Source organism: Protomyctophum parallelum (genome assembly GCF_964188405.1).
Source record: "Protomyctophum parallelum genome assembly, chromosome: 16".
Lineage (NCBI taxonomy): Eukaryota > Metazoa > Chordata > Actinopteri > Myctophiformes > Myctophidae > Protomyctophum > Protomyctophum parallelum.
Window position 1 is genome coordinate 44,240,737 of NC_139711.1, and position 15,488 is coordinate 44,256,224.

The 15,488-nt window shown below is 42.0% G+C and overlaps 1 protein-coding gene across 1 annotated transcript in view; it reads left to right on the forward strand.

Annotated features, from left to right (window-relative positions):
- Positions 1 to 558: 558 nt before the first annotated feature.
- The window catches only part of LOC310873828 (chemerin-like receptor 1), a gene marked incomplete at both ends in the record, with an annotated part of 592,518 nt that continues 577,588 nt past the window's right edge, over positions 559 to 15,488 (forward strand). Inside the window, one exon of the mRNA XM_083786379.1 lies at positions 559 to 1,263. Coding sequence (XP_083642505.1) covers positions 559 to 1,263 — 705 coding nt within the window. The remainder of the gene's footprint in view (positions 1,264 to 15,488) is intronic.

The window sequence follows — 15,488 nt, forward strand, 5'->3', positions numbered from 1 at the left end:
GAGGAGAAGAGATTTACTAGTTCACGCGGCGCGTTGTGAGCTTGTAGATCTGCTATTCTCAGCATGCAACCGTAAAGCACAAATCGTGCAAGTGTAAAATTGTGTATTATGACGCCATCAAGGCACCGCCAAAATACATTTTTGTCAACAAAATCAACTGTAGGTGATCAATTTGACAAACACAACATACTCGGATACATTACAATCACAGCTCATGTTATGACACACACATTTTGTGTTGTACACATTTTCAGTATATATAGTATATTTTTTACTTGGCTTCCGGAATTATAGGCCAGCCAAGTCTATGGACTTTTAATGTTTGTTCAGGGTAATGCTTTGCCAGCCAAGTCTATGGACTTTGTTTAAGGTAGTAAAGGACAAAGTGAGACGCAATCTGGGTCATTAAGTATGATGTACATCATATTTCGGATTCGGAAAAAAGGCGAACACACACACACACACACACACACACACACACACACACACACACACATGCATGTTAAATCAAAGCATGTACCTCATATTCATTGTTTTGTTATTTTAGGTTTCAGGACGATGGAGAACATGACCACACCTGCTGTTAACGAGACGGATCAGTCTGCGGGCAGCTCAGGAGGCGGTGAGGATGCCCTCGATAGAATCATGAAATCCATCCACACCATGTCCGTGGTCATCTACAGCGTGGTCTTGGTGCTCGGCGTGTTGGGGAACGGCGTGGTCATCTGGGCGACGGGCTTCAGGATGAAGAAAACCGTCAGCACCGTCTGGTACCTCAACCTGGCCGTGGCCGACCTCCTGGTCACAGCTTTCCTACCCCTGGGCATCACAACGAGAGTTTTGAACGGCCGCTGGTATTTCGGCTGGTTCGTTTGCATGATGGACATCATAGTTTTCTACATGAACGTACACGCCAGCATCTTCATACTGGTGGTCATCAGCGTGGACAGATGCGTGTGCATGGTGTGTCCAGTATGGACCCAGAACCACCGCACCGTCAGAAAGGCCTCCTGGGTGAGTTTGGGTGTCTGGGTGCTGTCGTTGGCTCTCAGCTCCCCTTACGTGTTCTATAAGGATTTCGGATATCTCTGCTGGGACTATCCTGACCTCCCCACGGTCACCACTAACTTTGTTGTGGCATTTGTGGTTCCTTTCTCCGCCATCGTCTCCTGCTATTCCGTCATCGTCTACCGGCTCAGGAACAATCGCTTGCTGGCCAGCCAATCGGGTCGCTCCTTCAAAATCATAGCGACCGTTATCGCCGTGTTCTTCCTGTGTTGGCTCCCCTATCACATCATATGGCTGATGTTTGCTGTGAATCACCCGGTGTCCAAAGGCAGTGCGCTGAATATTGTGATCAGATTCGGGATCCCCATCACCTATGCCCTGGCACTTGTCAACAGCTGCGTGAACCCGCTGCTGTACGTGTTCATGGGTCAGGATTTCAAAGACGTGTTCCGCAGCAGGTCCGTCCTAAAGGTTCTGGAGAAGGCATTCGCTGAAGAGACGCCTCAGACCAGCAGCACCTTCGCAGACCCATCTGAATCCCGCAAAATGATCGCCCTGTCTGAGATAGAGGGTAGCACCTGTCCGCCCGGACGGTAGAGGGTAGCACCGATCCAAAGGGTCCCTTTGACCCTTTGGACCGCCTCCTTGTGTTGGTGGCGTTGTTCAGCCAATCAGGGATTGGTTGACGACGTAACTATAGGCTATGTGTTTATGTAAAACATGTTTAAAAGACGTATGTGGATGACATAACCAATGTTATATATTAACTCTATATGTCAGATGTTTCAATAACTTGATTGTGGTAAGTTGACAAGAGTCAGAGATAAGTATTTTCTTCTCAGTATCCATTATGTTCTCAAATATTGAAACCATGATGAAAAGTAACTGTTTTTACTTTTATTGAAAAAAACTGTATTTTATTGCACTTTTATAATTTTTTGCATCTTTATTTTTTATGCATCTTTATTGTTTGAGTTGTTATGATTCTCCTGCTCACCTCCTGTTATTTCTCCTCCATTTATGAATAACAACAACAACACCATATATGGAGCTTTATGCAACATAATTATGTTTCACCAACTTCTCTGTAAACCAGTAATGTGGCAATAAAGTTACATCTTTGTAAACCAGTGAACTGCCAATAAAGTCACATCTTTACCGTAAACCAGTGAAGTGAAAATAAAGTTGATTCTTAATTCAAATTTCAGAGTTGTCATTTTGTACACATGCACGGTCATAAACAGTGGTGGAAGAAGTACTCCGGTAGGCCTATTTTACATTAAGTAGAAGTAGCAATACCACAATGTAAAGTTATACAGTACTCCATTCATCCATCTTCAACTGACTGCTTATCCGTAGTCGGCCGCGGGGGCAACAGATCCACCAGAGAGCTCCAGACGTCCCTCTCCAGAGCAAAGATACTCTGTTACAACTAAATGACCTATACTGTTGCAAATGTTACTTGAGTAAAAGTGCAAATGTATTGGCATCAAAATACTGAAAGTTTTGAAAACAGACTATGTATAATATAATATGCTTCTGAGATGTAGCGAGTAAAAGTATTTCAAATTGGAAATAAAGTAAAAAGATACCTCTAAATTGTACTTAAGTACAGTACTTGAGTAAATGTATTTAGTTCTTCTGGCTTCAAAACTATGCAATCAGAACGGCCGTAGCACTCCTACAGGCGTATGCATAGGCTCAACTTATGTAACTTAAATAGCACTTTATGTAGACATAACACTCTAGTCTATAGTGTATACACTTATAGTTTCATTAGATAGATATTCCACTGGTAGTGTTACCGGCCTCAGACCTAGGGGTATCTCGGTCGGCACATTCCCCAGGCAAGGGTGCACTGTGAAACACGAGGTACAGGACACGTTTTTGATTGATTTATTGAAATATTTATTAACAGTTTGTAGAATTTACAGTACATTTTAAGCACAAACTCAATACAAAGACTGTCAACTGTGAGTGGACGACCCAATTAAGCATTACACTTGTTTACAACAGGGTCCACATTGTTCAATTCATCAAAACATTTAAAGACATACAGACATTTAGAGACATACAAATAGACATTTCTATGTAGCTAAAGTACAGAACAGGAATTCATCATATGGGAAGCAAAAAAGGGAAAAGATACAATATACAGTGAGGGAAAATGGGGGGGGGGGGGGGGGGGGGGGGGATTCAGATTTTACAGAGGCCAGTTTCGAATTGCAGCCATCCGTAGGTGCCCTTTGAGAGCGGTTTTGAAGGAGTCAAGGGATTCACATGTCTTAATGACTGTTGGTAGGGCGTTCCACATTTTGGTGGCATAGGAGCGAAAATAATTTAGTCCCTTGTTTGTGCCGAATCTGGGTTGTACATGGTTTGTTGCACTCCCTCTGGTGTTGTGGGTGTGGACTTCGTTTACATTAAGGAAGTATTTAGACAGGTACATGGGTATCTTGGTGGTGTATCGAATCTTGTGGACCAGACCCATTGCAAGATGCTGTACTCTGTCGTCGACCCTAAGCCATCCCAGCCTGTCAAAGTGGGCAGGGGTGAGGTGGGTTTGGGGGGTGAGGCCAAGTAGGAGCCTGACCAGTTTGTTTTGGGAGGTCTGGAGCCTTGTTTTAAGGGCCTTTGAGGTGCTGTGGTACCAAGAGGTGGATGCATAGTCAAAGAAACCTTGTACGAGGGCTCCTGTTAAGGTCTTCAAGGTGTTTTTGCTGACCAGTGAGGAGATCCTGTAAAGGAATCTTGTTCTTTGATTGACTTTTTTGATTACGTTGGTGGCCATTTTATCACCGGAAAGATTGGCCTCCAGGATGGAACCTAGGTAGGTAATTTCATCTTTTCGTGTGATAATATTGTCACCCACTCTAACCAAGAAGCCATCTGCCTTGCTGAGTTTACTATTTGATCCGAAGAGGATGGATTCAGTTTTTCCCAGGTGTAAGGATAGTTTGTTATCAGCGAGCCAGGTGCAGATTCTACCGAGTTCAGAGCTGAGGGTCTTTTCAACCTGCAGTTTGTTCCTGTCCGAGACCAGCAGTGCTGAGTCATCTGCGAACAGGAACAAGTTGCAGTCACAAGCTGAAGTCATGTCGTTAACATAAATTAGGAACAGTAAAGGCCCTAGTATGCTTCCTTGTGGGATGCCACAGCTCACTGGGAGGGGAGGGGACAGTGTTCCGTTCACCTCCACCATCTGTTCTCTCCCCTGCAGGTAGGATTGCATCCAGCTCACTGATGTGCTATCAAAACCAATAGCTTTAAGCTTGTTAACCAGTATGGAGTGGTTCACGGTGTCAAAAGCCTTTTGGAGGTCCAGCATGACCATGCCGCAGTATTTTCCAGCATCCACCTCGTGTTTGATGTGATCGCTCAAATAGAGGAGGCATGTGTCAGTGGAGTGGGATGTTCTGAAACCAGATTGGAACTCGTACAGCAATTTATTAGAGGCAAGATACTTTTCAACCTGTTCATAGACTATTTTTTCCATCACTTTCGAGATGGAGCTTAGAATAGAAATAGGGCGGTAGTTGCCGGGTTCTAATTTACTCCCTTTTTTGTACAAGGGGGTTACTTTGGCCAGTTTAAAATCTTGGGGGACCTGTCCCTGTTTGATGGAGAGGTTAACTATGTGGGTGATGACTGGAGCTATGGAAAAGGCTGAGTCTCTGAGAAATTTGGAGGGAATATTGTCATGGCCAGTGGCCTTGTGGGGTTGGAGCCTTGGAGGGCACTCAGTTTTTTAAGTACCTCCTCGGTTGTTACCATTGTCATTTTAAAATCATCTTTACAAACACCAAGGTTTTTGTAGAAGGCTTTGATGTGCTCTACACCAAAACGCCCAGAGTGGGAGGGCAGTTTGATTGGTTGATTGGTTTAATGTTGCTAGCTCAGTCAGCAGCGTTTTATTACTGCACATATTTATCAAAATAATCATCTGGCATTTCAATATCCCAAAATACTGCAGCATTCAGTGATTTGGGTGATTTGGAAAAAAGATGTGCACTTGCACGCACTAGTGCGGGGGGGACACAGCACGACCAGGCCTCACCGAACCTGACTCCCAACAGCAAAATTGTGTTTGTTGTCATGATTTGTCACAACTCGAGTTGGCTTTGTGCGAGGCGTCTTTAAATAAATATTTTTTGTAATGCCAATGAGGAAAATGAACGGGGAATCATTTTCTGGGCCCTGGTAGGGGACGAGACTGCGACGCTCTATTGTAAACAAGTGTAATGCTTTATGGTGTCGTCCACAGTTAACAGTCTTGTATTGAGTTGTGCTTGAAATGTAGGATACTGTAATTCTCCAAAACTGTTAATACATTCTACAATCAATCAATACTGGGCAACAATAATATTTTCAGGAAATTGAAGGCAAAAGCGATAATGAATTAATGAATGTGAAAATAAATTGCAGTGTGACCACCCAGGTGGTCCCAGGCCCAGCTAATAATTAATTCCTGCCTGGCCACTGTTTCAACCTGTTCATAGCCAATTTTCCATCACTTTTGAGATGGAGCTAATAGTGCGGTAGTTGCCAGGGTCTAATTTGCTCCCTTTTATTATTCAGTTAAATATATTCCATCTGGTTACCAACTCTCCATCAGTTAGCTGCATGGGGACCACCTAGCCCCTTTCGGGACCCTACATAAAGCTTTTCTGAAATTTTTATGAGTTTTATGTTGGGTCCCTGGTCATGACTATATTTTCGTATGGGAATTCCGGAACGCGGAAGTAGACATGCTCTCTAAGATAGAATCTGCGCCGTTTGACGTCCTTTTTTTGTTTGCTTTATTCTGAATTCGGGAACTTTAAGTACCTATACATCCCGCTGCGAATATCTCCTGTGGCGCGGAAGCCGTTAAGTATTTTTAATCTTTGTTTGACCGATTTGGTCGCTTTATTTCTTCTTGTTTGTTTACCGTTTATTGTACCGCCTCCCGGTGTGCGGTTGGCTTGTGCGGCTACGTCCCTGCCTCTGATCTGCTCTGTCATAGCTATAGCGCCACTAGCTAGCCAGATAGGCGGTACAATGAGGTGTCAATAAACAAGGAAGGAAGAGAAGAATCAAAGCGACCAAATCGGTCAAACAAAGATTAAAAATACTTAACGGCTTCCGCGCCACAGGAGATATTCGCAGCGGCATGTATGGGTACTTATACTTCATATTCAGAAACGCTCACACGAAAAAATGTCGTCAAAGAGCGCAGTCAGGCGCTAAACATGTTGTTTATGTTTTATGAATGGCTGCGTACCAGGTGGCATGGTAGTGATGCAACAGGACCCAATGCACTGGGTCGAACAAATGTCAGAAACTTCAGTAGCATTGGGTTCTGCTAATCCCCTCAAGGACCACTGGTGTAATGTATTTGCTATAATACAACTCCTATGCTGCATAGCATTACGCTGTATCATGGCTCCCCCTAGTGACCATTTATGGTACGTGCACGCTCCAGCAGCAGCGCTAGTGCCATTATGGACTATGTACGTGTGTTCGCCGCCGGGGGTCCGTCCATTACTGGCTAAAGTTGAATTTGAACCAGTTGGTCGTTTTGAGGGACAGTCTGTCCTTTTCAACCTGAGACACAAAGAGGACAACCCAGATAGAGCTTTGAGCAGCCAGGGCTTCACTCAAACTTTCACACAATCTGGCAACACTGCTCACAGTCACAACAACAGTCGTGCTAGCTCTGCTAAGCTAAGTTCCTCGCTGCTGTTTCTCTGCTAAAGTAAGTATACTATTTTATAGTAGCCTAAAACTATCGTAAGATCTGTTGAAATACACTGTCACGTGACAGTAGTCGACACGCTAATTCTGTGGACTGTCGTTTTGTATCAGTTGTGTCAGACTTTAATTTGACAGTTTATTTTGTAATGCAGATCAATGTAATAATAATAACAGTTGCAACAGCAAATGGTGGTAGAATCAATAAACTAAGTGTAACCTGGGCACTAAGGCCCGGAAACAGAACCACCAGACTACGCCACTCTGGGAATTTCACCCAGAGAATATATGTTATATGTAGCCTACAATACAAGTTGTGAGCCCACTGGGCAAAGATGAGGGGAGCAGAGACTGCAGTTCCAGTTGAAATATATATTGTTTTATTGAATTATGTGTAATACAAAATGTTCATTAAAACTGACTTTAATCAAAAGGGGTCAATCTCTAAAATGATCTAAAAATGCAATAGCCTAATATCTTAAAACCTGTATACCAGTAGCCAGGGGGCGCCCATGTGTCCGTACCGACAGGAGGAAGGCAGGGAGTGAGGGGAAGGAGGGGAAAGGTCACCGCCACCAAAGAGCGCACACTTCACAACACTGCAAAACAAGAGAAAACAATTATACACAGCACATTAAACACATTAAACAAATAGCATGCACTATAACTAAACCCCAAGACAACGTGACCCACCACCTGTCGGGACTACAACCACAGCACCCCTATAGCTACTGGTACTATACAGTATAGACTGATACTAATACTACGTTATGTTCAATCAAGCAGTTATCCAAAGAAAAGGGGCATTAAGGCTGAGACAACGTTGAACAGTAAGTAGGTTTGCACCAAACGATAAGCGAAGTAAAAACAAAACAAAACAAAATCATAAACAAATTAAAGAGGACAAAAACAGCAGTGGTAAAGAGCTCCTCCTAATAAAACAAAAGGACAATATTAATAACCAATACTTTACAATTTAAAACATACAAATACAATAGGCAGCTCTTTACCTCAAATTAAGAGGGCCACACTAGGCCATGACGTCATGCTCTGGTCCATAAAAGCCGCATGACACCGAACCGGAGCCGAAGTGCGCCGCATGCAGTCGGCATACGAGGCCATGACTCGAGGCGCCATGCCACTGAACCATCAGCAGTTGATGGGCAGACAAGGCCTTAAGCCTACGACATGTGGGGGGAAGAAGCAGCCTATCCCAGGTAAGCTGGGATTCCCACTGTCCATGCCTGCCCTGCAAGAGTTAAGGAACATTCATATTTTGCTCAAAACATACATTTATCAAAACACATGAAACCGTGCATACTGCATACCATCAATGAGTCTCTTGTTGCACCTAGACCCAACACACCACCAGGCAACCACAACAAGCCAGCCAGCTACTCTGATGGCCGGGTGTGGCTCCCCTTTATTCAGTCAGCAGCCAGGTGTCACAGCTGTCCTGAATATGGGTGATTGGGGAGTCACATCACATGTCTAGGAAAGCTCAACTCACTACATAAGCACTGATGTTGCGTTTCCAAGTTCAGTTAACTTTTGATTAACACTCTTATATATTTATATTGAGGGTGTACAATAATTAAATTATAAATCCAATGGAATACATTTCTCTCCCCTTCCACTCTGCTGAGAGTTGTAGGCCTACATGTACAATAGACACAGCAAAGCAAAACATAACGGCACATCAATAACAACAGTGGGCTCTATGCAGCATCACATCCAGTCTAAGAGCATTTTACCCTCAACATTGAAAGAAAGAAAAGGATTACCTGCAATAGCCTATTTGTAACTTTCTAAACCAACACAGCTATGGCTGTGTTCACACAAACCCAGAAAGCTGGGCATAGGAAAATACGACTTGAATATGTATGGTTGTTAAACAACTTTTGTCCATTTGGTTGTTGTTGACCAGATTAGATGCTGGTCATTGGTTATTTTATTGAACTAGAGAGGTTCCCGTGGGGCCTCTACGGCAGGGCCCGTTGGGCACTGGCCTACTTGGAATGATGCAAGTTGGAAATGAATGCCCCACCCAGAAATTAGGCTGTCTGTGTCCATGTATTCCTATATATGGAGTTCTGTGTCAGGCATGCCCATTTATTGGAGTGTAGTTGAAGTTAGAACAGGCCAGCTCCATATATTGACGCTGGGCAGGGGCCCGGTCCAGAGCCCGGACAGAGGCCTTTTGGGGGCGGTTCTGCAACGTGTGGTTCAAATTTGAAGTCGGTGGGGCTTTCACCCAGACAGATACAGACAGACAGAGATATGATTAAATAGTAGATATGTATTATGAGCTCACAGTCCAAGTCCAGTGGTGCTGCAGAATACTTTAATATTTGGAATTTATCAATGTCACTTCAGTTTAACCACTTAAACCCTTTATACTTGGACCACCAAACCTAATATATGGACTACACCCAAACCTAACATAGCCGATCTACAAGCACACAACTACAAGTCTCAACTTGACACATTGGGAGCTTGTAGATCTGCTATTTATGGTGGATGTTTTCGCTTTTGCTCTAGTGGACACATTCTTTAAATATCAAATTGAGGCAGTTGTTTGCAGAGCGATGTATGGCATTATTTATTATTTTTTATCTTAGTCTTATCTTAGTCTTATCTCAGTATTTTTGAATTGCAGATTCATTTATATAAAACAAACGAGGATGAAGTAGATTAAAAGGAACTAAACACATTAAATTAATTTTGGTTTTGGAGTTCTAAATGTTAAAATCACTATAAGATCACCTAAAAATCTAATGTTAAAATCACATCTTGGAATATATTTTATGAAAATGTAACAGAGTAAATTCTATGAGATGTTTTATGAATGAATGAATGAGTTTATTTCGAACATTATTTGAAATCAAATACATTAAATCACTGAAACAAAAGGGAAAATAATCTAACAATGTCCGAAAAGGAGTAGGGTGAAGTATTAAACTTATTAGGCCCCTACCCCCTTTGGTTTTTACCCATATAACTTGATAGTATATGTGTTTACGCACATATATTTATAACAACCCGGTTTATCGTTGCTTAAAGGAAGACATGAAAATAGAGCAAATAAAAAACAATCTCGGCAATAACAGAAATGAAATCGATACAACTGGTAAAACCATATATATAAATAAATAAAATAAATAATAAATAAATATATTATATTTATACAATAACAGTCCTGCTAAGCTCTTTGCTATGACGTCTGAAAAGACAGTGGAGATCACTAACTACTACCTCACAAAAAAAGAACGTTATGAATCCATCCATCCATCCATCCATCCGAAACCTCTAAAGCCCCTTTTCCCCTAAATATATATTATATGGGCCATTTATGAGATCAGTTCAGATCGGCAAAAATAATAATAAGGGGGTTGGTGGGTGTATGTAGCTAGCGGTGTGAATGACATGAAGTCATCAAAACGCAGCATATACTTGCTGCAATTTACAATTTAGGCATTTAGCAGACACTCTTTTTTTTTTTTTTTTTTTGCGGCTTTCGCCTTTTATTGATTTTTTAAGGGACAGACAGTATGCTGACAGGAAACGGGAGAGAGATGGGGGGATGACATGCGGTAAAGGCCGTGTCGGGTTCGGGAGTCGAACCCGCGGCACACCGCGACTGGATCACCAGTCCGGTGCCCAGACCGTTACGCTACGGCCTGGGCCATTTAGCAGACACTCTTGATCCAGAGCGACTTACATTTAAGCAAAAACAAAAGCAGCTTGCTACTAGTAGTCAAGTTATCTCTCCAAACTCCAAACTACCAAGCATCCATTCCCACTCAAATAATGTTTACATCGATCAGCTGTTCAGAATGCACCACGCGCTGCTGAATGTAACCTATGTAACCCGACACGGCGACACCAAAGTGTTGGGGAGTAAATAGCAGATCTGCAACCTCACAGCGTGTCGTGAATGCTACGCACTGTGAGCTTGTATATCTGCTATTTACTGCACGCAACACCAGTGCACAACTAAGTCTGTTGTGCTCAATTCAATTTCCCCCTGCTATTCTGACTTAAAGTAGCACAGATTTAATTTACCACTGAAGTTATGGAAGTTTCTCCATATGGATCATGGCAGCGTCCAAAATATGAAATCACAGGGATAATGGAAGTGACTGGAGTTCTAATAAGTTGATTACATAAAACAACATGCAACAGGTAGGATGGAATTATTGACAGGGAAGGCAGACATGATGCTTGCGGAACTCGACTTCGTCTCGTTCCTGACCACATCCCTGTCGTGGCAATAATCACGTTAACCCACACCCTCTCGTGTAATATTGCTTACATATGGATTTGAAAGAACCGGCTCGGACGTCAGGTGCTCTGCAACACACTAAGTGCTACCGGGTGTTTCAATAACAAGAGAGGATGCACACGAATCAATGACCCATCGTGTTTGCAAACTGCAATCCTAAGGTGGTCAGAACTTAATTGAAAAGTATAGTATAGTGTATAGTGTAATAAGGGGATTTGCTGGTTGAATATCACCCTTACACCAGCGTTAGAGCACCAGGACCATAGTCGGCTTGTGGTTTCCATGGAATATTTATTGAGGATGGTGAATGAATGATAGACATGATGATGGTTGAACTGAACAGGAAAAGAGAAGTAGTAACTATAGGGCGTAAACTAACTTGGCTAAACATCAAATAGACATACTACAAATCAACAATCATAACATTACAGGGATGCATGAATGAATAAATAACGTTACAGGATCTCAGTGCAAGAGAAGATACAGTTTAAACAGAGAAGAGACTTACTTATATTAACGCATCAAGGTGGACAGAATCAGGTTTCTACCAATTCACCCTTCAACATTTCTAAACCAAATGAGACCAAATGTTTTCTCTGAGGGTTACACCTGGGCCTTTATAGTCCTACCACAGGTGTGGTGAATTAGTAGCCCCACCCATCACCTAATGAGGCAATTTCTTCCCACTCCACTCTCAGCCAGAGAGGGAGTGGTTTTTTTCTACATAATATAAGGGAAACGTGATTTTACCAATACCAGCCCCCAAAAATCGTACCTGGATATTAGTGTCATTAATGTATGGAAAAACCGCCGTTGGAAAAACATGCATGAAAATCATTTTCCGTCTTGTATTTTTTTTTTTTTTAAAGTCCTGTGTGTGCGTGGCTGTGTGCGCACGTGCACATGGTATGTAAAGCTTACCTGTCCGATGGTTTCCAGTTTAAAGGCCCATGACGTAAATCACCATCAAGTTCAAGTGCACAGCCATGTGCTCCGTCAAATTAATCATATGAAAACGGATCGCATCGCTCCGCAGCCTAGATGCGCTCGTTGCGCAATCCTCTGTGTTGCACAACAGTGACACGTCATCGAAAATGTTCCCTGCCTGTTTAGCCGACGACAACAGAAATCTTAAAACGTTAATAACTCGCGATCTAAATTATCCCGCCTAATAATAAAAAAAGAATCCTGTGTTTGACGGCCCTTCGCGGTCGTGATGGATTCTTTCTTACCTCCCGTTGTTGTCGATCGACTCTATAGTGGCGTGGCGTTATTTAATGGCTGTCACCTCGACCAGGTAATGCGGCCGTTGGCCACATTAAAATGTAATTGACCGCTTGCCTGCTTGGGGCATAAGCCGTGATGTAACATTTGGGAAAACGCCCATCATCATCAATAGATATATAAATAGAATAGAATTAAAACGCTAGACATTATTACAAAACAAATAAGTAGGTAAGTAGGAAAATCAATCCAATCCAATCAGAAAGCACAATGATTGCTGATGTTACCTTCCCTCTCCTAGATTTCACAGACCTCCCTGTGTGTAAGGAGGAGGTTTCCCCTGAACAACAGGAGAGGGGCCTCAGTCTGGTCCTGGTGAAACTAGAACCTCCACAGATTAAAGAAGAACAGCAAGAGGGGAGCCTCAGTCTGGTCAAGGTGAAACTAGATTCTCCACAGATTAAAGAAGAACAGCAGGAGAGGAGCCTCAGTCCGGTCCCGGTGAAACTAGTACCTCTACAGATTAAAGAAGAAAAGCAGGAGAGGAGCCTCAGTCTGGTCCAGGTGAAACTAGAACCTCTACAGATTAAAGAAGAACAGCAAGAGAAGAGCCTCAGTCTGGTCCTGGAGCCTCCACAGATTAAAGATGAACAGGAGGATCTACTTCAAAGACCAGAGGAACCTGTTGGGTCAATGTTTAAATTATTAGCAGTGAAAAGTGAGGTTGATGAAGACATCTCTTCACACTGCTCTGAAGTTAAACTGGAATCTGACACTGAAGTAACTGACGACAGTGATGATTGGGGTGAGACAAGTGGAGGTGTAAACACTGGAGCAAAACCTTTTCAGTGTAAACATTGTGACATGAGTTTCAGTCAGAGAGGTAGCCTGAAGACACACCAGCGTCTCCATTGTAGAGCAAAACCTTTTCAGTGTAAACATTGTGACATGAGTTTCAGTCATAAATATAACCTGAAGAGACACCAGCTTCTCCACACTGGGGCAAAACCTTTTCAGTGTAAACATTGTGACAAGAGTTTCAGTCAGTCAAGTACTCTGAAGAGACACCAGCGTCTCCACACTGGAGAAAAACCTTTCCAGTGTAAACATTGTGACAAGAGTTTCAAGGATTCAAATAATCTGAAGACACACCAGAGTGTCCACACTGGAGAAAAACCTTTTCAGTGTAAACATTGTGACAAGAGTTTCTCTCAGTCAGCTCACCTGAAGTCCCACCAGCGTATCCACACTGGAGAAAAACCTTTCCACTGTAAAAATTGTGACAAGAGTTTCAGATGGTCAAGTGATCTGAAGACACACCAGAATGTCCACACTGGAGAAAAACCTTTTCAGTGTAAACATTGTGACAAGAGTTTCACGCATTCTAGTAATCTGAATAGACACCGGCTTGTCCACACTGGAGAAAAACCTTTCCAGTGTAAACATTGTGACAAGAGTTTCACGCTTTCAAGTAATCTGTATAGACACCTGCTTGTCCACACTGGAGAAAAACCTTTGAGTGTAAACATTGTGACAAGAGTTTCACACATTCAAGTACTCTGAAGACACACCAGCGTCTCCACACTGGAGAAAAACCTTTCCACTGTAAACATTGTGACAAGAGTTTCAGTCGGTCAAGTGATCTGAAGAGACACCAGAATGTCCACACTGGAGCAAAACCTTTCCATTGTAAACACTGTGACAAGAGTTTCATATTGTTAAGTCATCTGAAGAGACACCAGAATGTCCACACTGGAGCTAAACCTTTCAGTGTAAACATTGTGACATGAGTTTCAGTGTGTCAAGTAATCTGAATAGACACCTGCTTGTCCACACACCTAAAAAACCTTTCCATTGTAAACATTGTGACATGAGTTTCACTGTGTCAAGTAATCTGAAGACACACCAGTTTATCCACACTGTAGAAAAACCTTTTAATTGTAAACATTGTGACATGAGGTTCAGCCAGTCAAATAGCCTGAAAACACACCGGTTTATCCACACTGGAGAAAAACCTTTTAATTGCAAACATTGTGACTTGAGGTTCAGTCAGTCAAATAACCTGAAAAGACACCAGCGTGTCCACACTGGAGAAACACCTTTCCATTGTAAACATTGTGACAAGAGTTTCAGACAGTCAGGTGATCTGAAGACACACCAGTGTCTCCACACTACAGAAAAGCTCTCGTCACAATGTTTGTCAAGTCCAATTATGGATGGACAAGATTCATGATCAAAGTGAGATGGCAGTAAAATCTAATGATCTACTCATATTTCAGGATGTCTTCTATCAATTGAACTGATGAGTAAGCTCAATTTGCCCCAGGTAAGGGGTAAGTTGATCCAAGTCGAGGGGCAAGTATAACACTTTTCCCTTTTTTCTAATTGTCTTATTTATTTCTTTATTTATTATTTAAACAATATTAAGACAATTAAATAAAGTTTGTTATTTAGAACCTTATATTTGCAATATTGTTAATACAATATTTCAAACTTCTCTTAAATGAGTATGTACATGCAAATTAAAGGTCATTCAGTATAATTCGAGTAGCAAAGACTTAATAAAAAAAATATGAATAGTGATTCCCATTGACTCAATTTACCCCCGGACATTGGCTCATCTTACCCATAGCCACCATTTTAGAAAACAATGACTAGAATAAGCTACTTCAGACAATTTATTTTCTAATTGATTCACATGGTTCTATCCATTGGCAAATCATCCACGTGTATGATATTACATTTTAGACCTAGGTACATTTTGCTTTGTATAACAGTCATTTTACATGATGTGTCGAAATTTTACTTTGACCGACAAACAGTTTTTTGTGTAAAATAATGTTTTCTACTTTCCCCATGTGCTTCCCAACTTCACAGCCAGGTGTAAATGATGGATGCTTAAGGTCACATGGCATGTTTTTTTTTTCTCCAATAAATTTAAAACAAGCATCAGATCTACAAGCTCACAATGCATGGCAATGTGGTGCTCTGTGAGCTTGTAGATCAGCTACTTTTAAAAGCTGAAGTAGGCTATAAAACAGTGGTTAAAGTGGTTTAACTGATATTAACCCTTACAGCTCTAGCATTTATTGAAAAAGTAGGATCTAATTCACACAGCCCTGTTTGAGTTGCGACCCAATAGGCACAGAATAGTAAATTGTCAGATTAGTAAATCCTACTTTCTTCCTATCCATTTCCAAAGCAAACATCAGGACGCCTTATCTCTTTTTGCCATTCT